Source organism: Passer montanus, unplaced genomic scaffold (assembly GCF_014805655.1).
Source record: "Passer montanus isolate IOZ18808 unplaced genomic scaffold, ASM1480565v1 scaffold103, whole genome shotgun sequence".
Lineage (NCBI taxonomy): Eukaryota > Metazoa > Chordata > Aves > Passeriformes > Passeridae > Passer > Passer montanus.
In genome coordinates, this window is record NW_024356838.1 from 489,983 (window position 1) to 511,506 (window position 21,524).

The following is a 21,524-nucleotide window of genomic DNA, read 5'->3' on the forward strand; positions in this document are numbered from 1 at the left end:
GATGTGCTGCAAAGACTTAGAAATGCAATAATGGATGACTGTTGCCACAGGCCAGCCCCCCTTCTGTTTCAAGATTAAAATAAGGACAATAGGAACTGATGCCCTTAAACCACACATGAGCATTTCTACAGTGAATGGAAGTAAAATTTGACCTTGACTGATACATGTTAAGACTCAAAAAAACGAAATACATTTTAAAATACACTCCTTGACCATTAAGGATACTAACTGAACAGGCAAAACTCTGTGTAAGACTTCTTGCATTAGGAAAAACAACAGGCAAAACATTATTTTAAACTCAAGTTAAACAATGAAGAACTTAAGATCAGACAGCTTCAAATCCACAAGCATGTACCAAACAACTGTAGCACTGTACTACAGCACTGAAGCAGCTGCAGGAAGTCCTACATTGTATTGCCAAGTGCAGCCTGAGTCCAACCTGTCACCAAAAAGAGCCTTTTTCTTATAAACCTCTTATTAATTCTGACTGCTTTACAGTAACAAAACTGATTTTAATCTGGTATTTGTAACACAACATGTGCTAACATGATAACATGTGCTACCGTACAGGTAAATAGGTATTTCACCTACTAAATTTGCAATCCTCTATGGTAACTAGTTCAAGTAAAACAGCTTCACAGTTAAATGCCTATGGATTAACACCTTGGTAATTAGGTAGAATAATTCTGAACCTCACAGGGAAAAATGCAGGTAATCAGTTCAACTTCTCCAGAACTGATTCTCTTTCTTGCAGAGCACTGAATAAGTATTTGACATTATGACATTATGGATCAATTTCATTAACCGTGTCAACTCTATTGATCTCAGTGATGCTGCATTAAAAAAAAGTAAGTGCATCACCCTTCTTTCTCTCTCTTTCATTATAGTCTTAATTTTTTAAATACATTGTGTGAGTGCATTTTGTACTCTTGCACACCTTACATTTTAATTTTACATTTACAATTTAATTTTGATTTTTGAATGGCTTGGTATCCACTAGTCAGTGTCTGAATTATCTCATACACAGGGATTCCAACAAACCTACTAGATTTGATCACAGCCATTACTGCAGTGGCAAAAATTAATTCTCTAGTGTAGAGACTGACAACATGCAAATACTAGCCAAGGGTTTACCATACAGAAAAACTGCAAATGCACCTTTGTTTATCTATTTGTAACTTTTTGAAGGTTGAATTGCAGGGGGCTAATTTCACCCATATGGTATGAGCTGCTAAAGCTGCATCCACTGATGGCTGATTGCCATCAGACTGTCACCTTTATTTGCACAAGGCAGTCCAGGAAAGCCTGCTAAACCTAAAACTCTCCATGAAATTTCTACCTGTCTAAAGCATTTTAAACATTCTTTCACTAGGGCTACCAGTACTTAACCTTGTTTTGAAGTTCTGGATAAGGGAAAATGGTTCCTGACACAATTTTCTATTATGTTCATTGGATAATAACAACTGCACTCTGGAATTTAACAGGTCATATGAAGAGAATATAGGAGATAGCCACCATATTTTCAGTTAAAGCTTGCCTGTAACTGTACCTCTTTTAACATGAATGATCAATTATTTAAATAAAAAGTGACTTTTACAGATCTGAAATAGTCCTTTCCTTTGCTAAAAGTCAAGCGATCATATATAAACTATGTATGTACAACAGTTTTCATAATGCTTTCTACAATCATTGGAAGCAGTGCTTTAGTGTCATTGTTTCATTACCTTAAGCCCCCGAGGTACTCCTGCTTTTCAAATATGGTGATGTTTGAATAGCCCAGTCGAGCCAAAAAGGAAGCACAACTTAAACTTGCAGGTCCTGCACCAAGAAGAGCTATCTTCACCTGATATGCTTCAGGCATATCTTCTAGAGGAGGTAAGGAAGGGTTTCTGATCTGAGGAATATTCATGGCTTTGAAAACCTGGAAAGCAACACAATCAACAGGTTAAATGCTTTACATTCCCTCTTTAAATTTTATTATGACTGACACGATGGAAACTTCTGCTAGCGCTGCCACACAGGTGATACATTATAGCAAACTCACAACATTATAGAGGTTTCCAAATGACATGATCTGTGCATTTGTGAGGGATGTTCTGTTAGCAGGGTTTAGTCCTTCTATGGTCTTTTTGTTTTAAAAATCTCTGAAGTCAGATTTTTCACTACCGTAAATTTTACGGTAAGATGGATAAGATGGATCCAGACTAGCAGTAACAGAACAGGAATGCAAAGTCAGCCAGATGGCAGAGAATCTCTGCAATGCCAAAAAATTTCCCTGCAAACAAATTATTCTTACTAGTAGAAAAATACTTCTGCAAGTAATGCAAAGGATTATAGTGCCAGTAAAGAGGCTTTGCTTCTTCATGAGACAACCTGCATAATCATGGAAAAAATCACTTACAGCTTGAACTTTAGACGTGATAGGTGACAAACTTAGGTGGGTTTGAAATGTTTTTTAGGAACCACATGTAGTCTTCAGTGCTATATTTTCAGTGGTAACCCATGCTTTAGATGCCTCCTTTCAGACAATTTTATAGGACTTTATTTCAGTTTCTTACCTATCTTATTTAATTTGTTGTCCGCTTTTTAATTTGGTTTCCAAAAGCTGTAGACACGCCTGAAAGTCACACTCTTCTCCCTATGCCCCAATTATTCACTCACCTGCATAATGGTAATGATCTGCTCCAATCTCTCCTGACTATTAAAAGCACTTAGAAACAATCTCTGCCCACTGTTCTGTATTTCTATAGAAGCCAATGCAATGGGCTGCTAACCTGGTTATAATGTTACACAATTTTTCCAATTTGCATTAAATCAGTTCTATACTCAGATATACAGGTAAGAGGAGAAGGCAGAAATATTCTGTATTGCCCAAGCAAGATTTCACTCTCCTCTGCACGTATATAGAAATTGTAGGGAAAGGAACTGAGTCTCTACTTTGTATGATCTACAAAAGGAAAAGGAATAGACATACAGCCTTAGAGGCTACTAAACATTAGATGCATGGAAGAGCACAGGTACATCTTTTTACTTTAGGCATTAGGGGGAAAAATGTTTAACCCAAGCAGTATATATTGGAGCAGACAAAATAATTCAAGAGTGCATTGCATGGGAATTCTCAGTCATATCACAAACACCATCACTGTAGCATCTCAAAAAGTACCAGGAGACCACACTGCTCCCCACCTATTTTAATGCAGAGCTGTATTCCCTAAGTACTAACTAGTCCTCTAAAATACATACACTGATATTTGTCTTAATAAATATCATATTTACACTATCTAGAAGCTTACCAACAGATTTTACTTTCCTTAGAACTCAAGAAGCAAACTGTTTTCAAGTTAAACTTTGGCAATTCCACTCATGATTAGAATTTTTCATTTATGTTTTGAATCAATGTTCATTTTCTTCATATGCACTTGAGCACTCATGCTAGGTAAACCAATGATTAGTTCCTTCCCTCTCTAAAATTTCTGTGTCAAACTCCCCCAGTCTTTGTAAATTGACACAGCGGTTTAACAAACTGCATGAAGCAAGAGACAGATAATTGTTTTAAAGAAAGAATCATTTAAACCTGACAATTCATACAATATGGGAAAGTTTAATGTGGTTATTAATGGATTTCACAGGCTGAAAAGCTCATATTGTACTGTGAAACTAGATTATGATAACCTGAATGCAATGATATTTCTAAAATGTCTGCTTTGTTATATTCATAAGAAATTGCTTGAATTATAGCAAATTTTCATTAGTCTCATATAGTTGTTTAAGAAGGCTATAGAGTAAAAAAATTATATAGCTTGCATATTTATGTGCATATTGAACACTCTGAATATGCATATGCCTAACAAATTTACTACTAAATTTACTTCATTGTTAACATAACTATTTTTATATGTATTATTGAATAGTCATACCTATCTAATAAATGTTACACTGAAGTTCCACACTACTGTAGTGCAGTGTTAAGCTTCAGAAACCAAGCACTCATGCAGAAAATCCTAGGAGTTCAGGCTGAATGGTCAACTTTAATTCTGCCTATTTGCAAACAGGGTAAAACTGTCTTTATGCAGCACAGCCAGCTTGTGTGGCACTATCTTGCCATCTGGAATTCAGTGGCAGTTTTGCATATTAAGGCTGGCAGGGTAACTGTGTGAAAATAGCAAACTGCTTTAATACATTTCAAAGGATTTTTACTCACCTCATGGTGAAGTTTCCCTATACTGTAAGTCACTTAATTAAATATCACTGAATTACTCTGTATAAATCCTTTGGTGGCCAGAGATGAGTAACTGGCAAGCAACTGTTCAGCAGCACATTACATTCAACTGTCCCTTCTGCTTCTAATCTTTTCAGACTATGTTCATGATGCAGCTAAAATTTAACACTATTACTCTTCTTTCCACTTTTCCTTCAAAAACATGGTTTCTTTCTTGCTTGGTGTTTGGATGGCGTTTTTCCTTTGTTTTGCAGCACTTTTTAACCGAGACCCATGCAGGAAAATGAGACCAAATGATGAATTTTGAACAGAGTCTCTCAGTGAAAAGCCTCAGTCATCATCCTCATGTCTGCCTTTTCTTCTGGCTCTCTCTCATACACAGATTAATAACAGACATTAATAACATTAGGCATTTATTCTTAAACTTTTTATGAAATACGACATAATTATCATAATTTCACTGTCTAGGGCCTATTCAAATTAAACCCACATTGATTCTGTCTACTTCTTATGCCTCATGTCCATTAGAGTCCTCCAAGAGGATATCCGAGCTTATAAAACATGGAGACTTAGTCCACAAGTGAGATCCAACTTGACCAAACCAAAACAGTCAATCTATTCTGCTATGTTCCAACAACTGAAAAAAATTCTCTCTTGATTCACATATTTGTAACATATAGTTCTCCTATTTGCATCACTTCATTGTGTAAAGGTGTGAGTGCACTTGCACAATGCTCTCTACAGCACGGTTCTCTGTAGTATGAAATCCAACAGTTTGTCGTATTCTCTATTGTAAATAAAGCACCCTTTCACTGCAAAAGGGTCATGTTCCAGAACATTCAACAAACAGCATAATTCCAAAATATATAAAAATAATGCATAACATGAGTTTGTATTCAGGTTCCACAACAGGTCCCATTTGAGCCAACTACAGTGGTTTCAATTGTTGAGCAACTGATTCCAGTTTAAATTTCCTGGAAAGTCTTAGCCAAATCATCTTAGCTGTTTTTGAGAATGCAGATAGGGAAAAGCATATCGTTAGTTCATGAAATAAAATTCTGGTTCTTTTCTTCACTGCGCCATTCTTGTATTAGAATGTTTTGATGAAAAGATGTGACATTTGACAAAGAATAGCAGGTGACTCAGAGAAATGTATTTTGCTAATCAGATGAAAATAATTTTAAGGCAAAGCAAGCATGACTTAAATGAGTCCAAAACATTTTAAACCATTAAAACAGGCTAGAACTGATATTCAGAATTTTTACCTCAAATTTTACACAATTTAAAGTAAATAAAATACCTCATTTTTATCAGTGTGGCACAGTTTAGTTGACGAGGTGTTGTTTGGTCAAAGGCTGACTTGATGATCTTGGAGATCTCTTCCAACCTTAATGATTCCATGATCCCTGGCAGTGTTGAAGGCCAGGCTGGAGGGACCTTTGAGCAACCTGGTCTAGCGGAAGGTGTCCTTTCCAAGGTAGGGGAGGTGGAACTAGATAATCTTTAAGCTCCCTTCCAACACAACCCATTCTTCTATTCCATGATTGCTTAAAACTATTTTTGGACTATGACAATGTATTAAACAATACAGTAAATAGATTGCAAGATCAATCTCATTGTTAAAAGGTGAAAGACCTTTGTCTAATCCTACAAAATGAGACACTCTGTATATCCAAGATATATGGAGAAGGACAAATTTCAGAAAGACAAACAGGACAATTTAATCTTTTAGTAATACAAGTTTTGACTTGATAACTAAATTTTTTTATATTGTTCAGATATAATTCTTGGGTCCATGCTTAAAAGGCTCTAGAAATAAGTTTATCAGTAAGATTTACAGTTAAACATCCTTCACCAAGGCAGTGAGATACCAGTTACTGACACAGACATCAGCATCTAGCTGGAATTAATTTTAGTGTGAAATGTATCAGTATACACTGAATTGCTGCCACATTTTACTAGTGCACAGACAGTAGAACACAGGCAATGAAATCAGGAACATTAAGGAACTGGTTTTACTAGCTTCACACTTTCCTACTGGTTTCCATGGATATTTATCTGTAGGCTGGTTTACATTAATATGGGGCAGTTGAATATTTAAAGAAAAAAATCATATTCTACATATATTTTAATGCAAAATAAAGCAAATTGCATGCACAGTAAGCTTCTTGAAGTTGTCAAATTACATAATCACCCAATTAATTCCATTTAATTGCACTGGATAGCATAGGATATTACATGAAGTGTTTTTTTCCATAGACATGTGGTAGTTATGAAACGTTCGTGATTTTCCCTCCACAATTTAAGAGCTAAAGTTGCAATATTTCAAATTTTTATGGAAATATGTGAGTGCTTACAAAACTAGACCCCAACACATCTTATTAAAGACTTTTTAAACCTCCATTATTCTACTCCTAAGATATTCCATGGATCTAGGACATTGCAGAGTCCAAATCTCAACGTTTCATGAATTCCACCACTAAATGGACTTAGCAACATTCATGCAAATGCTTTAAAACCCCAAAAAATATACTTAATATCTGTAAAACAGATATTAACAATAAGGAAATTTATATAACTTGCCAAAATATCAGGAAATCTTCCAGCATTGGCCAGAGAAATCAAAAGTCCTCAGATTCATCCCTTGAACTATTGTAGAAAGCTACACCATTCCCTTCAGACAACCTGAAAATTTATTTATTATTACCACGGATTTCAACATGACTTAAAAGATATAATTACCTAAAGATGTATTAAAATTAATACTGACAAATAAAATGCTTTTTCTATTTGTGCTGCTGTCTTAGCTCCCCAGAACAACCCTCCTCTGGCAGATACAGCTCATGTATCCGTGATGATGCCCAGCCTGGCATCCCAAGGCCATCCTACTGCAAGAGAGGCAGCCCCATGAGAAGCACAGCTGCACTACAGACTGATCAGAGCTGTCAATTTAAAACCCAAAGAGGATCCAGAACATTCAACAAACAGCATAATTCCAAAATATATAAAAATAATGCATAACATGAGTTTGTATTCAGGTTCCACAACAGGTCCCATTTGAGCCAACTACAGTGGTTTCAATTGTTGAGCAACTGATTCCAGTTTAAATTTCCTGGAAAGTCTTAGCCAAATCATCTTAGCTGTTTTTGAGAATGCAGATAGGGAAAAGCATATCGTTAGTTCATGAAATAAAATTCTGGTTCTTTTCTTCACTGCGCCATTCTTGTATTAGAATGTTTTGATGAAAAGATGTGACATTTGACAAAGAATAGCAGGTGACTCAGAGAAATGTATTTTGCTAATCAGATGAAAATAATTTTAAGGCAAAGCAAGCATGACTTAAATGAGTCCAAAACATTTTAAACCATTAAAACAGGCTAGAACTGATATTCAGAATTTTTACCTCAAATTTTACACAATTTAAAGTAAATAAAATACCTCATTTTCACCAGTGTGGCACGGTTTAGTTGACGAGGTGTTGTTTGGTCAAAGGCTGACTTCATGATCTTGGAGATCTCTTCCAACCTTAATGATTCCATGATCCCTGGCAGTGTTGAAGGCCAGGCTGGAGGGATCTTTGAGCAACCTGGTCTAGTGGAAGGTGTCCTTTCCCAAGTCAGGGGAGGTGGAACTAGATAATCTTTAAGCTCCCTTCCAACACAACCCATTCTTCTATTCCATGATTGCTTAAAACTATTTTTGGACTATGACAATGTATTAAACAATACAGTAAATAGATTGCAAGATCAATCTCATTGTTAAAAGGTGAAAGACCTTTGTCTAATCCTACAAAATGAGACACTCTGTATATCCAAGATATGAGAAGGACAAATTTCAGAAAGACAAACAGGACAATTTAATCTTTTAGTAATACAAGTTTTGACTTGATAACTGAATTTTTTTATATTGTTCAGATATAATTCTTGGGTCCATGCTTAAAAGGCTCTAGAAATAAGTTTATCAGTAAGATTTACAGTTAAACATCCTTCACCAAGGCAGTGAGATACCAGTTACTGACACAGACATCAGCATCTAGCTGGAATTAATTTTAGTGTGAAATGTATCAGTATACACTGAATTGCTGCCACATTTTACTAGTGCACAGACAGTAGAACACAGGCAATGAAATCAGGAACATTAAGGAACTGGTTTTACTAGCTTCACACTTTCCTACTGGTTTCCATGGATATTTATCTGTAGGCTGGTTTACATTAATATGGGGCAGTTGAATATTTAAAGAAAAAAATCATATTCTACATATATTTTAATGCAAAATAAAGCAAATTGCATGCACAGTAAGCTTCTTGAAGTTGTCAAATTACATAATCACCCAATTAATTCCATTTAATTGCACTGGATAGCATAGGATATTACATGAAGTGTTTTTTTCCATAGACATGTGGTAGTTATGAAACGTTCGTGATTTTCCCTCCACAATTTAAGAGCTAAAGTTGCAATATTTAAAATTTTTATGGAAATATGTGAGTGCTTACAAAACTAGACCCCAACACATCTTATTAAAGACTTTTTAAACCTCCATTATTCTACTCCTAAGATATTCCATGGATCTAGGACATTGCAGAGTCCAAATCTCAACGTTTCATGAATTCCACCACTAAATGGACTTAGCAACATTCATGCAAATGCCTTAAAACCCCAAAAAATATACTTAATATCTGTAAAACAGATATTAACAATAAGGAAATTTATATAACTTGCCAAAATATCAGGAAATCTTCCAGCATTGGCCAGAGAAATCAAAAGTCCTCAGATTCATCCCTTGAACTATTGTAGAAAGCTACACCATTCCCTTCAGACAACCTGAAAATTTATTTATTATTACCATGGATTTCAACATGACTTAAAAGATATAATTACCTAAAGATGTATTAAAATTAATACTGACAAATAAAAGGCTTTTTCTATTTGTGCTGCTGTCTTAGCTCCCCAGAACAACCCTCCTCTGGCAGATACAGCTCATGTATCCGTGATGATGCCCAGCCTGGCATCCCAAGGCCATCCTACTGCAAGAGAGGCAGCCCCATGAGAAGCACAGCTGCACTACAGACTGATCAGAGCTGTCAATTTAAAACCCAAAGAGGAACCTAAGCCCAAGGGCACAGTGTGCCACTCCACGGCAATCTCTCAGGTAAGACATTTCTTCCTTGACTGTGGTGGGCTGGGGGAGAAGGGAGGTTCAGCACTCAGGCCCCTCACCAGAACACTCCTTCCAGCACAGGTACTCTGCTGAGCTGTTCCTAGGTGAGCAGCAGGTAAATGCATGCAATCCCACTTTTTCAGAAAAACATGTATCAAATTTTCTTTTCCAATTTCTTTCTGCTGCAGCAGCAGTCAGAATGTATCTGCAAAGAGGAACAAACCACCAGAACTGTAACTGGCACAAGAGCCATAGTACTAAATGATCTAGTGTTTATATCTAGTATGCAGAGACTAAAATAATACATTTTCTATTTGGCTTGTGCTGCACCATTCAGAATGATTAAACAGAAACAGAAAAGAACCTTTAGATTCAATAAAGGTCTATCAAAAAACATAATAATTTGAGGGTTTCTTACTAATACGATAGCAGATAAGGTAGTGAAAAAGAAGTGAGGTCTATTACAAGCTTGCAAACTAGTACTTGAGTAACCAGTGATTTTAGATCATTTTGGGACTGACAGCCATATACCTCATGCTTATATGTATTGTCACTTCAATCTCAGTGTATTTTCAGTGGACTTGTGTTCAGAAAAGGTTGTTTCCTGATTCTGAAGTACTTGGGCAAAGGAGACAGATAAAGGCATTAATATAATTTTGACATGTGCAAGTAGCAGGTGTAACCTGAGCTTGACACTCGTCATTTATAATAGTGAGATTTACTCCATGTTACTCTCTAGATGCAACAGTTACCATGGTAACTGCATCCCAGTACACACATTCTACATCACAAATACAAACGGACATTTCCCTTTTTCCACTTAAACATTTAATTGTCAAAATCCACATTTTATCAGGCTGGACTACAATTCACTTTGAGAATGAGCCAAACATAGTTACAAAACTATGAAAGGGCAGAAGGGAAATGCAGGCAGCATAAGGTGCCATTTTTTTTACTGTTCTACCGTATGCAAGACAAATATTTCACAATTAGGGAGCTTTATCTGCAGTATGAACAGATGATCAGTCATTGTTCAGAAGCACAAACGGGCACACGTCATACCCATATATTTTCCATATTTTAAATCCACATTCCTGCTTTACTGCAATTTTATCTATTATCTCAGCTAGCAGTTGTGCCCTTTTATTACTGCTCACTCTCATAATGCATCAAGTCTATGATCCTCAGACTAATTCCAAGGGAAAAAAAAGCCTAAAACTAGCTTCATGCACAATGGAGTTTTCGGTAAATAAGCCCCTGTGGGACAAATATTACACCATGCATGAGAATCACCATGCAGCTCTCATTAAGACTAACACATGTTGCATGCCTAAATTACACAATTTACAAAGTTACTTGTACAGGTAGAGCTGTGAACACACTGTCTGGGCCAATTCTTGTACGAACGGTAGCACCTTACAATTTTCTTCAATATTATAACTGATATTTTTATAATCATTTTTTTACTTGGAAGCACTCATACCAGTATATTTTTTCAACTATACCTACTTTCACAGCAAAATTTAACTGAAAAGTAAAAAAGTACTAACTGCAAAAGTGACTGCCTATTATTACTAAGAGTGCTACAATACATACAGAATCTATGTTAAACAGCAGTAAAGGTTATTAACAATTTATTTTTCTTTTACATTTTTTATACACTAGATGTATAGGAACATAGATACTATGAAAATACTAAAGATAATAATTTTTTTTAAAAGTTCTTTTTGTTGGACTGCCATGTAGAGCTATAATACAATTTTATTCTGTTAGAGCTCCTGGAATTAACATGATTTTAAACAAACTTGAAACACTGAAAATTATTCATCCTCTGCAGTTTTCGTATCAATCATTATGCTAGCACTGGGGCTTTTTTAATAGATTTCTAAAGATTTTTGAAGAAAAATGGCAGATATTTAACATTATCTATCAAGTCATAATTCCTCTCTATTAATCATAGAATAAAAGCTAAAAGAAGACACAAACCAAATTGTAACACATATTACTTGCATTTGGTTCCTAAACAGCAGTATTTCACCATTGTATTTATTATCTACTTGCCAACTGTTTAATCTTTTTTGGTTGGTTGGTTTTGGGTTGCTTTATTTGGTTTTGTGGTGGGTTTAAGGAAAGAAGTCTTCTGCTTTGAAACAAATACTAACTTTTTATATATACAGAATAAAGGCCACTAGAAGCTAATAAAAGTGTTTCTTGACTGATAAAGCCCAACTATTCAAAATACACATAGAACTAATACAGTTCAGTGTCTCTAGTCTCATCTTGTAAATGAGAACTTTGGATTCTTACACTTGTGTGTTCAAATCTCAAGAAAAATGATGCAGATAACCATTTAAATGACAGGGAGGAGAGGAGAGAGGATTCAGCAACAGCTAGCAGAAAAGTTTATCAGTGCTCCAGAAGATTTACAAGTCTCCTGGAGAGAAGAAAGGAGGGATACAAACAGATAAAAGGAGAACAGCAGCAGCAGGTAGTAATATATGCTCATCAAATCATCACCCACAGCCACAGAGAAGAGGGTGTGAAGTGTATGCTTGACACTAGAGGAAAATACTGGTCTTATAGATATCATCTGTTACTTCCAGATTTATTTGCATTTCTCTTTTGGTCTGTTCTACAAAGTTGTTTTTTTTCCCTTGCTTTGCAAAGTTGATCAGAACTTCATAGTGTTTGTAAATAAGGTCAGCCAAATGGCTCATGATACAGAATAGGGACACACACATTAGTTAAGGACTGGATAGAAATGTACAATCCTAACACATGAATATGCTGGTTTTACTATAGCCATAACCCCCTCACTTTTACAGAGGCCAAAATAATAATTTTTACAAAATGTTACTTCAGATAGATGAGGTATCATTTGAGACCTTGAGTTAGGTAAAAATTCTCTATGCCCTCAAAATAAATTAACAAATGAATAGTTGCCTCTTTCTATGAACTAGTGAATTTACACATATACACTGTGAATTTGTACCTATATAAATAGATACACATGGACATGTATTTTAGGTCAACCTCAAGCTATGTATTTACTTAGGTTTGGAAAAACAGGACAATAAAAAGAAAAAGTCATCTGAAGTTTATCCTTTGTCTCAAAGCCAGCACAAACACACATTAATTCTGCTATAGAATCCCTATGCCCAGAACAGTTCTACATCTCCTTAATATGCACTTACAGACACAGCTGCACTTGATCTTTTCCCCGATGCAGCCTACTTGAGCAACATTCACAATTTCACCTGAAATAAATCTTTCATTATAAAAGAAACTGTCTCAACTACCAGTGTGTCTAAAGAATCATCTTGTTTACAAATAATGTTCCTTATGTTCCTACAATGTAATGCATTATAAAACATTTGAGTGTGCTGTAAGAAAAAGGATAATTATTCTAAGCTTGCTATGCTTTAATTTTATTAGTATCAACTTTTTTGAAAAAAATCATTAACAAAGGTAACCACAGGCAATACTTAATAGTACATACAAAGAATTTAAGACATTTTGCAAGTCCTACCTCAGTAGCAAACTGCTGCAATCCACCAATATTAATTGGTCCTTCCTCAGTGGCATACAAATTGCAGCCACCAACACAGAGATCTGATGTTGGACACACCATTCCGCACGTCAGGCCAAGTGGATTGTCAGAAAGAATCATTTTGGCAGCTCCATAGTAGTTCTGAAGGAAAAGAGAAAGGAAGAAGAAATAAATACGACAGTCACATACCAATGAAGCAAAAATTCAAACCTTCAAGAGAAAATTTTGTAGTAGAATAATATATAAGCATATATGTTAAATAACATTTAAATGTACTAAGATGGTATGCAAAATACCATCAAAGACACTGAGAAGGAAGTCAGCAAAAACTGTGGATTATGCAAAGGTAAACTTTTGCTTTTTAGCTTGCAAAATGGTTAAAAACATCTTCAGTCTGAAGTGGTTGTAGGATTTTTAGCAGCTTAACAAATCTACCTTCAAAAACTACAATTGCTGCATTATGTTCTTGAAAATATTCTCTCCATTTCTAGGTCAATTGGGCAGTAGCTGAGTTGCAACCCTTGTTACAGGTATGACCAGAAGATGCCAGTTATATTACCAGCTCTTTACAGCTCAGGAATGAAAATCTTATTTTACACATCTGTGCACACCATCTCTGTGGATATTCCTGTCCTTCACACCAGACCAGCAGTGCCAATTTTCCCAGACACATGATGAGAAGACTTTCCATGCAGCCACCTGCAGATATCGCACTACTGAATTCTTTCTGATCTTTTTTTTCCCTCAACATATAGTAATCAGGGCAAACACTTATTCTCATGTTTCCTTAAATCATAAACAAGGGAACTAATTAAGATGTTAGCTACAATTCACAGCTTCAAAGATTCTCAATATTCAGTGGACTTCAGAAAAGGAACAGTCACCAGCTATATGAGAACTAGCAAGGATTTTTTCCATTCTAAAACTCTAAGGAATGGACTCTAGCAAGTTCCCAGTGTCTGATGCCATGAGAAAACAACCTCTGGTGGATTTTTCATCTGGATAAATTGTCTTAAAAGGAGGAATCAGAGAAAATGCCAGGAGTGACCTGAAGTGTCATTTAAAGGGATAGAACTACTGATGGCAGTTCTGCACCTACATTATTGAAATTACATCGTAATTAAAGCAAACTTTTTACATACTGTATTTTCTTATGTGTCATCAGTATAGAAGTGTAGGTAATAATAGAGTGTAGTACTTCCTCAACTTAACCACTTTTTCCACCACCTCTAAAAGTCCCACCAAGTCCATGAAGATGGGTTAAATCTAGAGTTACCTTTTAAGACCAGAAGACAATACAGTATATCCTTAGAACTAGCACATGGCTGACGTTCCACAAAAGTTTCTTTAGTGAGAAATTAATGCTGGGGTCTCATTTCAGCTTTCTACACACTAGAAGCATCTGAGAGGCTGAAAAACAGTATATCCCCTTCCTCCTCCACCTCTTCTATATTCCAGTCTTCAGTAACAATCACCAGTAAGACCCTGTGTGCAATGTCTGGGACTTTCTATCAGCAGGATAACGCACACAGAAGTGTTTATCCAAAGCAAATACTTTGCCACATAGAGTAAGAATCCACTTCAGAATAAAAAGAGCAGTGTCAAGATCTGACAATTCAACCAACAATGGGTAACAAGAATTTAGTTTGGGAAGTTCAAATTCACTATAGGCATATTATTAGACTGAGCATGCAATTCTCTAAAGTTAAACCAGATCATACAGACACATACAGAGATTACCAAGAAAATGCCAAGATTCAAGAAACGTATTTGTGACTATAACTGGACTCCTTGCTTACAGTTGCTGGTCTACTGCAGTCCTCAAACCTCTGTCCTTCACCTGGAAGCACAAAACAACTGCCTAGGTGTACTTTTATGGGACTTCCTTAGTATTAAACGCCACTGAAATTCTAACCCTGGCTGAACAGGTAATCCCTTTACACGAATGTTCTGAAGAACCTTCAGCCATTTCCCCTGCGGTGACTAGTAAGACATTTTATTATCCCCAATGCTCACTTATTCCAATGTAAAGGGGTATTAATTAAAATGGAATTGTATGTATTAGCAAACAGTTTTGCTTTTCCAGAATATAATACTGTTTTAATATCAGAGATTATTAGGGATGCTTAAAAAAACCTGTAAAGAAAAAAAGCCTGCAGGCTCAATTTGGCAGCAAATTACAGAAGCCCAGTTATATTGGAGATGTCACTGACACAAATTTGCAGACAGCAGAGGTGAAAATCAATGCAGGAGACCCACATCTTTCCGAAGCAGCAATGAGACCAGCCTAGTTACACTGCAGCATCTTAAGTGGCACTAGATGCCTGTTCCTCAGGCAATTATATCTAGCCATTCCTTTCTTCTACTCTAAAGGAATAATTACAAATTAGTGCTGGTTATTTTCTCACTAACTCAAAGACAACAAAATGGTTTTCAATGAACTTTTGTTCTCTTTTATGTTTCACACATATTAGACTTACAGTTTTCCTTCCTGTGTTGTCCAGTATCATTACATTTATTATCATCAACTCTGGTTCAATGGAAACAAAGTGCATTTCCATTTAAACAACTTCATTAAGGATTTTCTACATTTTTCAGCTTGGTAATTAAAATCTATATACAGACCTAGTTATTATGCCTAGAAAGCACAACTGTTAACTATTTCTTTTTTGAAATTAATTTTCTTACATATATAAGTATATTGTCACACTTGAGCTGTGTCAACACAGATGGCACATCTTACTTCTTTTGAAAGTTCAAACCAAACTTTGAGTACAGCTATGCTACAGAAAGACAGAGCACAAGTGACTTCAGAGAGAAAGGCCCAGGGTCAGTATAGGTATAGGACCAAGATCACAGTTTTCAAAGGGGATATCTAAGGAAATCTGTCTCAGAACACCATACCAGAGTTTGGTAGGAAGGAAGCTGGAACTGAAGACTCAGTGGGGGTAAGGCCAGCTACTGCTGAACTCTTACTTTGGAGGAAACTTGATTGAGTATATGAAGGTAGAGAGCTGATTTGGGAAGTTTTGAGATATTGCTGTCATGATCATGAGTTCCTGCAGCTGGCACTGGTAGTAGAAGCACCTGAGAAAAAGGGAACTGCCTTCTCTTCAAATAATAGTATCAAAAATTATATAGTACACATTATCATGCTAAATATTAAGATTGTAAATAAACTGTATCAACAAGTAAATATCTTCTAGTCTTAGCACTTAAAACAATTTTAATGATAAATTAAAAGACAGTCACATTTGAGAACAACAGGGCAAGGCTTCTGCACTGCTCCACTAGTGTGTTCCAACTGTGCTAATGTGGGCACCTCTAGAGATTAAACAGAAGCACAGGTTCGGACTGGACTTGGTTTTATGGTCTGCCAAAACATAATTACTCTGTGCTAATTTCACTATAGGTAAACTTACAACATCCTCTCAGAAGAGCCACAGTTCCCTTATTCTCCTTTTCTACCTTCCTGAAGATCAGTATAAGCACTGTTCCCATTGCCATTCCTGCTCACTCCCAGTGAAAGAATACTGCCATGTGCTGCTACCACAACTGTGCAGCGCCTTGAGAGCAAGGCCACCTGCAAACCTCCCACCTTGCCAGGGCACAGAGCAGTGTGGAGAGGCTGGCCCTGGGCAGGCCTTCATGTGCCTGGCTCTGAGTTGCTTCATCTTTTTTTTCCTTCTATTCTATTTAATCATTTATCTTATCTTTACTGTGCAATTATCTAACATAGCAAAAAATTAGAAATATGTTTTACAATACTTGACAAACACTGACAGATAAATTCAGTTCATCTAGTAAGTTACCCTGAGCAGTGTTATACAAACTGTGTTACAAAACTACAAAGCATGGTAGTACAGTAATAAATAAAAGTTTGTAGTATGGGTATAGTACCTTAAATGTTTGTGTAACATATTTTGCTTATGCAACTTTATCCTTTTTAAGCTGAAAACACGTATTAATGATCATTATATTTATTAGTGACATCACAAGTAAAATATTCACAGAATATTCACATTAAAAAAAATATTGATCACTTCATTTTACAAAACTAGTGTGTAGTAGGCTGCATATAAAACAGACATGCAGAGATGCAGACCTGGCAGGCTGGTAACTACGCACATGTTGTACATGAGAAAGGATCATAATTAAAGGGAAGCTGGCTTCATTAAAATGACAGTTACTTCAGTGGATGGAATAATGCAAGCTACCTTAACAGTTTGGAGTAATTTTTGTAGATGTTTAAATAATAAGATGACTCAGTTGGCCAGTTTCTTACAGACGTCACAGAGGAAGCAAGTCTAAAACTAGAATGTTTCTGGATTTTTTAATGAGATAAATGTCTGCTCCTGCCTTTGTTCATAGAATCTTTTCCTGTGCATTTCCATGGAAATAAATTAATCTAACTGGATAAGATGTTTTGTGGTTTCCTACATCAAAATGTCAATAAATACTACATTGCTAACACAGGGAACAAAAAGAAGCCTTAAAAAGATATCAATAATCAGAGGAAAACAGGCAGAAGAGGATCTCCACATGTATCATTTGGAAGCATTATATAATTTGCATGCAAATTAGACTGTTTTTTACTTGAAAAAAAATCTACTAAAACACATAGGATCAATACTGGGAGACGAGAAGAAATTGCATTTACTATCAGGAAATGCTTATAGCATCCTTTCTTTCAATTCAATTCAAGAGCTTTTTAAATAAATTTATTATGCATCAGGGTGTTTTGATATTGCAGTTTTCTAAAAAAACTGAAGAATATGCATCATTATGCTTTATGGAATAAAAATTAATACACTGACTTTATCAGAATTTGGTATCATTGTGAATACTTTAAAAAGGAAAGAAGAAAACAGTCAATTTCTTTTTCATGTGGATTTAAGTTTAAAAAAGGGAGACATAGCAAAATGCATGGAAAAATATTACCACCTCCTATTCTAGTTCATGTTTTGCAATGGCTTTAAAATTTACTCAAGATGTATTGGATTAAAACATTTCCACAGACCGAAGAGTCACTTTTTAAAGTACGTTGTTATATAAGGAGCATTTTTCACACTGACACACACCAGTTCAAATATAACAAGAAACGCCCTCAGTCTGTCAGCCCCGCCAAATATCTTCCGAAGAAGAATGAACAAAACATAACAGCAACTTATCAAATCATACATATTCTATATTATAATGCTGATGATTTTTAATCAATCCAGAAATCTTTCACATCATTTGACTTGTGTCATCATAACAGGACTGTAATTTCACACAGTGTCACTATCTTTTTATGAAAAAGAACGGAAGAAATATCTTGTACTGTCATTTTGTCCTTTGTAGTCTAGAATGTGAGAGATTCCTTAATTGACATAGTGTCATCGCAAAAGTCTATTCTACATAATTACACTACGGCGACTGAAACCAGCTGTCAGCCATTCCATTACACTAAGTACAAACAGACATCTCAAGAAAAGTCACTGTTTCATGTGCATCAATTTAACATCATTCCTAATTTTTCTTTTAAATTATTTTTTTCCTTACTATTTTATTTATTGACCTGAAATATACTACGATTAACAGAGAAAGCTGAATGAAACAGCACTTTTGAAAAATCTGGGCCTTCAAAGTAGTACTTAAAGATTAATTGTGATTAATTTCTGTATATAATTATTACCAGTTACCTAGCAGCTTTCCGACTTCCACAATCCTTCATTGTATTAAAGGTACTCTACCTACAGTATTTTACATATGAACTGTGACTCGCCGTTTTCTACAATCTTTGCAATGGCATAGAGATGTCTTTTGTTAATTTAGTCAGAGTTTCTCTGGCACAGAAAAAACCCCATCATTCTGTTTTTCTCACCTGTCATAATCCTATGTCTCTCAACACCCTTCCTCTGTGGCAATCTTCTCTTCATTTATTTTCTTTTACCAATTCCACAACTTTTTGCATCTTGTTTTCCTCTGTCTACACACTTTTCATTTTTCTTATTTCTAGTGTACTACCAGAAACACGGTTTCCTTTACTCCCTCAATCTCCCAAACTTCAGATTTACCCTTACCCCTTGTTATCCTTCTCTGTCTTCCAGTTTGTTCCCTCTCCGATTTCTCCTTTGAAAAAACAGAATTTCAATCTTTAAAATCCCACACAAATTTTCTTTGGTTTCATTTAAACCTAAAGATTCCTCTGAAATCCTAAAACATTCTCCTGTGTTCTACAATTTTCTCTGCACTGTTCCTGACATTAATTTCTCCCTCTTCCATTTCCCACCCAGTGTTCTGCACTGCCCAGAGGGCAGCATGGCTTTCTGATTTGGGGGATTGGGTTGTTTTTTTGAGTTTGTTTTCCAGTGTGGGGTTTTCATTTGGTTTGGGAATTTTTGGGGGGTGCTGGGCTCTTTGTTGTTCTTCTTTTTCTAATGTTGGTCTCCAAAGAGTCTGTTAAAAAGAGTTCATGTGTCAGTGCAAACCAGCCTATCATTATTAAGGGATGTTGGAGAATATGGTCTTTCTGAACACAGAAAAAAAAACGTAGAGTCAATGTCAGGAATCATTGTAATAATGCATGGCTTGAAATAAAATTGTGAGAGCTAGTCACAGAGGGCTACAGCAACCACGTGATTTCTGTGAGTACTGATAACAAAAAAGATACTTCTGTACCTCCAGTTCTTCATTACAGACTGAGACTGTAAAGGCTGAGTCACTCATTCCTTATGCCTGTGCTGTGTAACAAAATTTGATGTCCCTGCATGTACCAACAGTTGATTTTCAATGCTACTACTCAAACCATAAAGACATCTGATAACAAAAAGCTCCAAGACTCTCTCACTGAGCAGTTCAAAGGTAAAGCATGTGAGGAGCTGCTGCTTTCTAAAGGGCCGCTTCTCTGGCACTGTTTTGCTGAACAGCAGAAAAGCTGCACACCCTACAAGTGCTCAGGCTGAGAGATGCTTCTGGGAAATTGTAGGATTTTCTGCTGCTGTAAAACATTTGCTTGTGCCAGCCCTAAAGGATGACAAGTGCTAAAGCTCCATTTTACAAATTCTTTCTTGCTTTGACATATCAACACAGGGAAAGGAGGGCATAAAATCCTAAAATCATTTCTGGTACTACTTCAGGGCTGGGGGGGAAAGCTCCTCCTGCAGCAGCTGAACACATTTGGACTTTCTTTAGTGTATTTTTTTCTTTTTAAAGAAATAAACAACTATGACAGCACTTGTTCATTATAAAGTGAGAAATACAGGTTTTGCAATGTGGTGGTATTTAAAGAAGACAGCTGGAAGTCAGAATTCTTGTTTGCCATCTTCTGATGTTTGGAAACAAAAATAGTAACGCATGCCTGGTGAATTTGAAGTCTGATCTCTGAGAGAGAGAATTGCAAGTGGTCTTTATGAACTGAGAAGCACGAACTGGGAAGACACAATGGAATAGATTGTACCTTTATAAAGTGGAGTTGTAATCCAGTTTGTATGGAAAAAGAGAATGGAAGTTGTGGCCTAAACTCTACTGAGTCACAGCAGCTAACACAATACAGCATAAGTGACATCCTTTCTCTCAAAGAGGCTCAAGGCTCATTGAGTCTGGCAATTCAATTACCCTCTCAACCCAGGAACAACCCTCCTCCCTTGTCCCTCTTCTACTTCAGAGCTCAGGTCTAATGGCAGAACAGCCAGAACAGCTACATTGTACATGGCCTGTAAATATCTAAAAAGCCTCAGGCTTAAGAGAACAAGAATCCCTGACCCTTTATGATTGCTATAGCCATTTCCCAACAAAACAAACCACATACAACAGAGCTTTTTAATACCTGACAAAGTAATTCATTTTCAGTTTACTGCTGTCTAAACAGTCTATATTAATAATGAATCATGTTTAAATAAATACCTGCATGCAAAACTGCTTACACAAGGATAAGGACAGGGAATTTATTGAACACAATCTTCTCCAAACAAGTAGAAGGGTAACCAGCTGAAGCAAGTTTCTCAAGTGGGTGATGAGATTCAGACACAAATCTTCAGTAAGTCTAGAAAATGTACCCCAATTCCCTGAATCTATTGACCTCAAACACATGAATGTTCTATGTTTCACCTATTTATTTCTTCTAGAAGTTATCATACATATTTATAAGCTTTTGGATTAGAAGTAAAACTTTATTTACAAGATGAAAACAGCAAAAACAAATTTATCATATTGAAAGCGATTTTCAATGACATGCAAAATATCCTTGATCATCTTAAGCAAGAACTTCAGTGACAATAATACAGAAATTTTCATCAAGCTGAATATTCAGACTGCTGAATGATAATATCTAACTTATTATTTCAACAGAAGTTCTGCAAAATGTATAACAAATTGAAAAATTACTTACTGGTTCCATTAAAAACTATCAAAATTATAAATGATACGTTTTAGTTTTCAAAAGCACACTATTCTTGTCTTCTGTCTGGTCTAAAAGTGTATGGTGCAGGTACCACCAGAGCAGCAGAATGAACAAGAGCAAAGGACACCACAGGAGCAGCCATGGTAGTGGGCTCCTACATGGATTCTGCCAGGTCATGATTTCAGGTGAAGCATTTCAACTTTTGTACCCCCTT

The 21,524-nt window shown here is 36.0% G+C and overlaps 1 protein-coding gene across 2 annotated transcripts in view; it reads right to left on the reverse strand.

The window, feature by feature from the left end:
* Positions 1-21,524, reverse strand: part of DPYD (dihydropyrimidine dehydrogenase) — a 348,037-nt gene that overhangs the window by 222,324 nt on the left and 104,189 nt on the right. For both annotated transcript variants that reach the window (XM_039718169.1, XM_039718162.1), the window contains exons 5-6: positions 12,907-13,068; positions 1,725-1,921 (exon numbers count right to left, since the gene is read on the reverse strand). In XM_039718169.1, the coding sequence (XP_039574103.1) occupies positions 1,725-1,921; positions 12,907-13,068 (359 nt within the window). The remainder of the gene's footprint in view (positions 1-1,724; positions 1,922-12,906; positions 13,069-21,524) is intronic.